The sequence below is a fragment of the Lupinus angustifolius genome, chromosome LG03, assembly GCF_001865875.1.
Source record: "Lupinus angustifolius cultivar Tanjil chromosome LG03, LupAngTanjil_v1.0, whole genome shotgun sequence".
In the NCBI taxonomy this organism is placed as follows: Eukaryota; Viridiplantae; Streptophyta; class Magnoliopsida; order Fabales; family Fabaceae; genus Lupinus; species Lupinus angustifolius.
Window position 1 is genome coordinate 11,259,770 of NC_032011.1, and position 10,123 is coordinate 11,269,892.

At 33.3% G+C, this 10,123-nt stretch overlaps 1 protein-coding gene across 1 annotated transcript in view; it reads right to left on the reverse strand.

Moving 5' to 3' along the window:
* Positions 1 to 9,264, reverse strand: part of LOC109343370 (cytochrome P450 71A1-like) — a 16,774-nt gene extending 7,510 nt beyond the window's left edge. The window contains exon 1 of the mRNA XM_019581612.1: positions 8,263 to 9,264. Within this exon, the coding sequence (XP_019437157.1) occupies positions 8,263 to 9,186 (924 nt within the window). The 5' untranslated portion in view covers positions 9,187 to 9,264. The remainder of the gene's footprint in view (positions 1 to 8,262) is intronic.

Below are 10,123 nucleotides of genomic sequence, written 5' to 3' on the forward strand. Positions count from 1 at the left end.
GAATCCAAATACACCGAGACAGATCTCGGGGTATTCTTGGATTATCACAAAAGAGCTATATAGAAAAGGTACTTAAAAGATATGGCATGCAGGACTGTAAAGCAATGGATACTCCAGTTGCTAAGGGAGACAAATTTAGTCTCAATCAGTGCCCTAAAGGAAATCTGGAAATTCAGGAAATGTAAAAGATCCCTTATGCATCAGCTATATGGAGTCTTATGTATGCTCAAGTATGTACGCATCCGGATATAGTATTCATAGTTGGGGTTTTAGGCAGATATATGAGTAATCCAGTAATGGAACATTGGAAAGCAGCCAAGAGGGTCATGAGGTACTTAAAGGGAACAAAAAACTATATGCTCACATATAAGAGATCAGAATAATTAGAGATCATTGGGTATTCTGACTCCGATTTTGCGGGATGCCAAGATAGTAGACGATCTACTTCGGGCTATGTTTATCTGTTAGCTGGTGGTGCAGTTTCTTGGCGTTCTGCCAAGCAAAACCTTGTAGCTTCATCCACCATGGCAGCAGAGCTGAATATATAGCATGTTATGAGGGATCACTTCAGTCATCATTGCTGATAAATTTTGTCACTAGGCTGCGAATTGTGGAAAGAATTGAAAGACCACTAAAGTTATATTGTGACAATAAATCAGTCGTGTTGTTCTCCAACAACAATAGGAGTTCAGCAACGTCGAAACACATCAACATTAAGTTCCTAGTTGTTAAGGAGAAAGTAAAAGTGGACAACTTTCCATAGAACATTTAGGCACTAACTCCATGATTGCGGATCCTTTTACAAAATCTATCACACCCGAGGTCTTTCATGAGCATACTGCTCACATGGGTGTTCTGCAATGTGAGGATTTTTTGGTTTAGTGGGAGTTAGAATGTGCATATATTTTATTATGTTCTATGTAATTTCAGTATTATGTATGGATACTTTGTATTCAAACTTCAGTTGATTAATCATTCAGTTTGGTATTCTGTCCTTATACTTTGTACAATAAGGTTTTATGTTATTATTAAGGATCTCACTAAAGTTAAGTAGGACCAGTTGAAAATTGACATGTATAGATCATATTCATGTGATTTTCATGCTACACATTTCATGTTGAATCTATGTCATTTAGTTGTGTCAATGTTGAATTAGTCATGATTGATATGGCAAAATTCACTGTGATTCGATATGGAGACATGACTAATGGACAAGATAGTTTGGGTATGCCTGAGTCATAATGGCAATACTTAAGCGCGCAATAAGGATAACACATATGGAGAATCATATGTGTGACCAGTAGGAGATTGTTGAAATTTATGACAATTTGTGGGTCACAAATATAATTCTATAATTGTGTTATGGCCATTATGTAATTAGCCAAAATATAAAATGATCTTAAGTAATTAATTTGGTGGCTAAGGGCATATATGTCATGAAATAATAATAAGTGTAGATACATTCAGGCAATTTCTGATTTGATGAAGGGACTGAATCAAAATTATTGCAACTTAAGTAGTAACCGCTACAGGGACTTCGAGGTTACTTTTTTGGGTTATGGTCCCCATTTGTAGAGCAATAGGTTTTCGTGAGTATCCGATGAGGCAATAGGTTTGTTGATAAACAAGGACTTGTCCATAAGGAAAACACACCATAAGAATTGCATAAGTGAATTAAGAATCACAAGAGCATAAGACTCTCATCATCAAGAAAGAACTCTCAAACTTTTGGCATTCTCATTCCCCTCTAGAGAAGCATAAGGAAAACCATCAGGCGCTCTAACATCTGGAAGATCATCACACCCTCATACCTTCGAGATTCCAAATGGCTAATCAAGGTATATTATTCTTCTTCACCATGAAATCAATTGGGGTTTCTTCGATCTGGATCATGGTTGTTCCATTTAGGTTTATGTATGGGCATAAAAATTGTGTTATAGGAATAAAGCCATGATCGTTAGGGTTTCCGCATACAATTTAAGGATTATAGTTGGAAAATCTCCAACAGAGGATCCTTGTGGAGGCAAGTGCAGAGCATACTGACATCTCTGTAGAGGGTTATGGTATAAACATTATAGCTTTGAATTTCAGAAAGATGGAAAGCTTATAAATAAGACATGAAAATGATAAAACAAAAGTTTTATTTCTTCTTGTTTTGAGTACAACATGGTCTAAGTTTCCCTTTTAATAGAAGGAAACATACCTCTATCCTTACCACGAGAATCTCACAACTCACCGCACCTTATTTACAATATCACACCTCACCATTCTCTAGCTTACAACTCATCACACCTTATCTTACATGATAGTTTATTTGACATCATACTTTATTTTATTTTACAACTCATCACACCTTATGTTACATCACACCATGTTTTATTTTATCCTTACTATCTTGAATTTTTATCATCACACTTTATGTTTTGACATCACACTTTCCTTCTTATCTTGAATTTTTACTTTGTAAGAGATTATAATGTAATTTTTTAGAGTCTACACTTCCATACATGATGTACCACCATGGTGGCCTTGTCTCTTCATAATGGATTTTTTCTACCAGTAATATATCCATTATCTCAACATTTGGGTCTTGAACATCTTGGTCTACCGAATCCAATATATAGTCTGTATTTATAGATTGGTTGATCCCCATTTCATGTTGTCTGAAGGAACTTGCTTCATTCACTCTATGGTAGAACGAGTTATTTACTTATATTATTCATTTTCTCCTTTAGAAGTTTGTAAGATTATCACAATGGCTAATATAAGTGCTCAAAGAACTATCTGACACAAATTCATAAAAATTTACCTCACCTAAATGATTCTCAAGTTCCTTCCTATAATTTTCTACTAAAAGATATGTATCATAGGTATCTCAAACATAAACATGATTTCTAGAACACGAAAGATTAGTAGCAGGGTGTTGTGATGATGAAAGATACTAAGATGATGAAAGATGATGCAGACTCTTATAGAGTTATAGAAGAGTTTTGTTATAGAATGATCAGTACCCTAAAAGAGTAGTACCATAATCTTGGGCAAGTCAGGTAAGACCAATTCCATAGACTTCATAGTATTGCTGAAGTTTTGGGGGCGATCCACCAAGAGTTCATCGGAGATATGAGCATCTTCGATAAAAAGATGAGACCAGAGTTCTTTGAAATTAAATGTTGCTCACTAAAGGTAAAAAATATGGAGAAACATTTCCAAAGAATGTCACATTGGTTCTACTTATTAAATGGCTACAATGACAACGGTCTAACAAATACTTATGTAGCCTCCCTACCACAAGAAATCCAACCCGAACTTCATAGGATGGTAGCCGTTTCACATAAAGAATTCAGTGCCCTTACTCTTGGACAAATTAACCAGTTAACTTTGGAAGCTCTTGACAAACTTTATAAGCAACACAATTTTTATCTAACATATTGAAACAAAAGTCTAAATTTACTAAGGCATGCACGAAATATACCTGAAAATACATTGTAAGGAGAGGAGTTGTACTTGCTCCACAAAGAAGAAATTCCACAAGCAAAAGTTTGAGAGAATTCCCCAAAGAGGAAAGAAACCCTTGAAGTTCTTTTGGAGGAAAGGGAATAGAAGGAAGAAAAGTGGTCAAAGGTGTTTCATCTGTTGACAGAGAGCACATTTTTCAAAAACTTGTCCAAACAAAACTGTCAATGTCGCCAAGCTCATCAATTCCCTAGAAACTCTAGAAGGGACATAAAATTAATCTATTCAGAATAGAATTTTGTAGATGATGAAAGTATCTTTGCACTTTAGGATTCTACTTCTGAAACCAATCTAACTTCAGAATCAAAAGCTATTTCTAATGGTGAATTCCTTATGATATTCTCCATCGATGGAATAGGCAGCCTTTCACGTAATCCTCCACTTCCTTGTGTTGAAATCCAAATCTTTGCCTCAAAATTTGCTCACCCGAAAAGGGTAATTGCTTACATGGATACAGGAGCACATCCCACGTTGATGAATCATGAGATCCTCCCCGATGAAGCTTGGAGATGGCAATCGTACTTTTTCCTTACAGCAGATGGGAAAACATTCATAATTTATCTCGTGTCAAAAGCTCCTATAGGAATTAAGTTTTTCCCTAAATGCACTATATGGACAAAAGTCATTGGAAGTAACCTTCCCAATAAAGACATATTGATCGACATCGATGTATATTGTATGGCAGGAAGGCTCCAAATCCTTCCTTCGGGAATCATGTACAAAAGAGAATTTAAGCCATATTTTGAGATTACCAATCTCTATGCTCTCTTAGAAGCCCCTGGCGAATTTAAAGACATAAGGGACAAGCTCAACCATCCAAAACCCCTCTAGAAAAATCCGAACTACTTTGTCCTACTCCCGTTGAAGCTGAATGAAGATATCAATCCTGCAATGGCAACATAACCAGGAATGAGTCCTGTTAACCTCCTTGAGGCTAAAAAAGAGTGTGCCCAACTGTTAAAACAAGGCCTCATCGAGCCCACAAATTCCGAGTGGGCATGCCACGCCTTCTATGTGGAAAAGAGATCTGAAAAAATAAAAGGGGAGAAGAGGCTAGTAATTGACTATCGACCTCTCAACCACTTCCTCATAGATGACAAGTTTCCTATTCCTGTAGCATCTTCCCAACATGTGTTGATTAGAGATGCCAAGATATATTCAAAGTTTGATCTTAAATCTGGGTTTTGGCATCAACATGGAACAAACTGGAATAATTTTTCAATCTTGTCCAACAACATGGAATAATTTTGTCTGAAAGGATGATTCAATTAGAACAAATTGAGATTGACTTATTGGGAATGCATTTTTCTAATGGGAGTTTCCAGTCTTAACCACATTTTTCAGAAGAACTACTAAATTTCCCTAATGAAAATATCTCAACTAAGCAAATTTAACAGTTCCTTGGAACTCTCAATCATGTTCGGGATTTTAACTCCAATGCAGCAAAATGGACGAGTCAACTCTCCAAGTTGCTAAAGAAGAATGTTACTCTGTGGAGTCCACAACAAACTCAAACAGTTAAGGAACTAAAGAAGATTGCTCAAAATCCTCCAGCACTTAAAATCCCAACCTCCTGCAAATGAATCTCGCAAACTGACGCAAGTGAAAATTTCTAGAGGGCAGTCTTGATTGAAGAAGATAAAGAAAGAAGGTCCTGTTGTGGGCATGCCAATGTCCAATTCAAGAATTTAGAAAAATATTATCATACTACCTATAAAGAGGCTCTTATTGTCAAGTATGGAATCCAGAAGTTTGATTTTTATATTTGAGGCCATATATTTGAAGTACAAATGGACAACTCATCTTTTCCTAAGATTCTAGAATTCAAAAACAAGATGTCACTTGATCCTCAGATACTCAAGTTGAAAAATTGGTTTTCTAGATATGTTTTTACTCTTAAACACATTATAGAAAACCAAAATTTAGTCCCAAATTTCCTCTCTAGGCCAAACAAAACCATCAGCCTCATCACCCTATCAATATTTTTCCGTTAATCCTAATGCTCAATTCTTTACCAAATTATGCCTCCACTATCAAAGACCTCCATCCAGGTGTAGATTTTCCTTTGTAAACTCAAGCAACATACAGGCTCCTCACTAATCCCCAAAATTATGAGTATTTGCTTTGGACTCTATTAGTATAGTTTTCACCTTAATGTTAGTGACGAGCAAGATTGAATGATACTCTAAAAAATGCTAGAGCAAGACCTATAAAATGTCACGACTAATATTAAATATGCTAATGTAAAAAATATTAAAAACAATGTAAGACATTAAAATCTTCTTCATAAAATTATGTACTTATCCACATTCAATAACCAACCTTTTGAATATATATATAGTATATATTTATACAATTATCACATAAATTTAAATTATATTTTTACTAAGTATGCATAATAGATCACCACTACTCATGATTGAAAGCAATGTATAATTATCAAAGTACGTATCACTAGTTTTTCTTTAATAAGAAAAATTATATTTTATAAATAATAAGGATAAAATAGTATATGAAGAGACATGAAAAAAAAAGTATACTCCACAATGCCAACAAATTACAAAGCACAAATAATGTACACCTCCATAAGCTGTACATAGCCAACAGAGCAAAACTCACTTTCTAGTTTCCATTAGTTGGAGATGAGTTCCTCTCGTGGACGAATGTTATTTTTTAATTTGTTTAACTAAATATAAATAAAAATTCTGAATCTTAAAGTTTTTTTCATGCCACTTGTTAGAATCTGGATATACTATTGGATACCAATGACTCATTTCTATTTAATTGAATTTATGTCAACAAGTTTCACATCTTTAAGGGTATATTTGGTTAGCGTAAAAACTGAAGAAAATACAGAGACAAATAAAAAAGAACAAAAATAATATTTTTTTATAGTTTTGTTGCATTTATAAAGGAGAAGAAATAAAAAATTGTGGAATACATGCTTTCATGTTTTCTCTACAAGAGGAAAACTCAATTAGAGTATAATTAGCGACCAATTTTCTCATCTCTAACTTCTTATACATTTTAAAAAGCATATTTAATGTTAATCACACTTATAAATGTCACTAATTTTCTAAATATTAAAAAAACTAAACCAACACATATATGTAAATATCATTATTAATAATAAGTATAGTTTTTTCTATTCATTTTCTACCTTACCAAATAATTAAAAAACCACCAATTTTTCTATTAATTGCTCCATGAACTTTTTTCCTTTAACTTTTCTTTTTGTCCTTAACTTTTTTCTATATTATAGTTAAGATTATATATTACCGGTTTTGAATCCCAATCCTTTTTTATTGAACTTAAATAAGAATTCACTTCTAAATTCATCTAAACTTAATTTAATTTTCACAGGTAAATAAAAAAATAAAGTTTGATTTTCAACCCACTTATAAAATTCTTAAAAGTTATTTCTTGAACAATCTTTTTTAACAATTATACCATCGTTTTTGAAATTGTACATTTGAAAGCCAGTTTGATTTATTTTTATCAACATATATTAATTTAGCAAAAACCACTCCAATGATAAAGCATCTTGTTCCTACTTGGACAATTAACGAGTGACCCAATAAATCCAAGATCAAAAGACTCGGAACACAATAAGTCCAAGATAGACCCAAGATCTGGATCGGCCCATCAAAGCCTAATATGATCTTGGATCAGGATCATCATGGACTCAAATGTAGATTTGTTAGATAGACTAGTTGAAATGATAAGAGTGTGGCCTTCAGCTCAATGTAAGCCAATCACACTCAATTTAAATAGAGGATGTCATTTCCACACGAAATATCTGTCATCCCACTCACTTCTCTCTACCTTACTCTCTTTTTCTCTATTATACACTTACCATCTATAAATAATGACTTGAGTGTCAAATTCACTTTTCAGATATCCACCCAAAAGTATGACAAGGACAATCATCAGCCCAACTCAAGATTGTTCCAACACTCCAAGACGGTCCTCAATCCGGTTCAACTCAAAGACATTACTCATATACAATCCCTCCACTAGACTCAAAGAATATATCTAAAAATGAATTAGTTATATATAAATAATAATTAAGTTTGGAAAAGTTAGTAACTTTACTTTTACTTTGAAAATGGGTTCTCCAATACGCACACGTTGCAATTAAGTTTGGAAAAGTTAGTAACTTTACTTTTAGTTTGAAAATGGGTACTCCAATACGCCATGTTGCAATTAAGTTTGGAAAAGTTTGTAACTTTACTGTTAGTTTGAAAATGGGTACTCCAATATGCCATGTTGCAATTAAGTTTGAAAAGTTAGCAACTTTACTTTTACTTTGAAAATGGGTACCCCACGCACATGCTACTGGTACTCTATAGAGTTATGCCGACACCGTATTCATAAAATAAAATTTTACCCCTTTTTATAAGATTATGATTAGTCTGAAAAGAGGTGTGTGTAAGTATTTGTGATTGTGAACAATATGAAGTTACAATCCATTCATAAAAAAATTATGATCGGAAACCTTGTTCCATGTTAATCATAATAATTAAAAAAATTAAATATTTATTATTGTTCTATTTTTGTTTTAGGACAGACTTCGGAACATGCTTAAAGATAATAGATCATTGTTTGTGGTGTAAGACTCTACTAGATCCCAAGATCATTAAAAAATTAAGAGTTTGATTTCGAAGAACTAAACTTAGGAACAACCACACATTCCCAAAAAGATTAGTTTCTTATCAAAAAAGCAAGAATGAGAACAGAAAGACTTACCGCTAAGAGTCCTTTTATGTCATCTAGAGTTAGCTCAATCTCTAGCTCGCCATCCTCTTGAAGTTGAAGAAGAATGTCTAAGAAGTCTTTTTTCTCAGTGTCCTTCCTTTCCATCTTACGCTTTGAAATTACATCATCAAAAAAAGCATCCATTTCCCTAAAAGTGGACTTAAATTTTTCAAGTTTCCCACTAAGAACATCAATCCAACCTAATAAAGGAAAAAGATCCCCCACACTGAAATCTGTAACTTGAGCCATAAGTTTCCCCACAGTTTCTTCAAACCTATGATTACCATCTTCATCATTATTCTTACTTCCAAATGCACATCTACATATTATGTTATGTATGTTTTCAACTAGAATCTCACGAAGGTTCACAGAGCTACCATTATTCATGCATGCTTTGCTATATATCTTATTCACCATTGCTTCAACTTCCTCTTCTCTAATGAACTGAACTGATTCAACCCTTTTCTGGGCTAGTACATGTGAAACTAAGAGCTTCTTTTTCTGTCTCCACATTTCACCTATTGGTGAAAAAGCAACGTTCTTACATCCATAGAATAATATCTTTGCAGCTACTGAGTTATGTCTGCTTGCGAAAATGGCGTCATGGGTTAACATAACTTCTTTGGCTAAATCTGCAGAAGAGATCACCATCACTGGAAGTTGGCCAAGATGCAATAACATTAGAGGACCATGCTTTTGTGAAAGAGCATGAAGAGAGCGATGAGGTAGTGCTCCTAGTTGATGGAAATTTCCAATAATAGGAAGTTTTGGTGGGGAAGGAGGTAGATGTAGAGTTTTGTTGCTTCTTTGTAAAAGCTTTAACAGGATCAGCATGCTGATGAAACATGAAAGAAAGATAAAAAGGATAGAATTTTGGTCATAGGGAACTTGCTTAAGAAAATATGGCAAAGCCATTTTTGTTTGGATTTTCTAACACTACTTCAGGTAGATGTAGTATTATTATTACAGTTCACAAGGAAATCACAAGCTTGCAGTCACACCATCTTATTCTAGTACGGCTCCTCTCATCCATAACACCAGTGCATAAATAAGATTATCATATATGAGAAAAATAAACTGTATGGATACAAATTATTATTATTTTTTAATTCAATATTTAAAGAAACTTTCTTCTTATTATCTAAAGTATTAGACGGTCTAAACTAGAGAGAAATTCAGTTCCTCTTAATTAGTTAAAAAAATTTCATTATCCAAGAATTCAGTACTAAACCTAGATTATGATATATAGTACCAAAAAAATTAAGAGTTAAGGTTTTTTAATTAAATAAATTAAAAAACTATTAAAGTATTTCTCCACTCGTATTATATTACTGTAGGTCTTAATTAATTCTATTTAAATTAGAAAATAGACTGTAACAAAAAAATATTAGAAAATAAATGGGGTGCTTTAATGAAAATAAAATACTCTATAATTATTTTTTTAATCTGTGCACCTTATCCTCATATAAGAAAAGACATGTCAAGGACAAAATATAGGTTAACGTGTAAAACAACTCAGTTGTTGAAAAAATTCATTTGTCCCCAGCAGGCAATAATGTGCAGAATACATTATTCTAACGGCAGTGATGGGCTTGAAACACGTGAAGTTGAATTCTAAAAGAAGTGAGAATAATTAATCAAATTTGGTAAAATCTATAAATAATCAAATCCAATTATTGAAAAGTGTTGTGATTTCTGAAAACCATATATCTAGAAATCATCATACTATATAAGTAAATTATCATATTACAAACTCATACTTTGCTTAAGATGATAAGAGGTAGGGGTGTAAAGATTTGGTTCGGTTTTTTGTGTATTTAGTGGCCTAACAAATAAAAAATATATGGTTCAG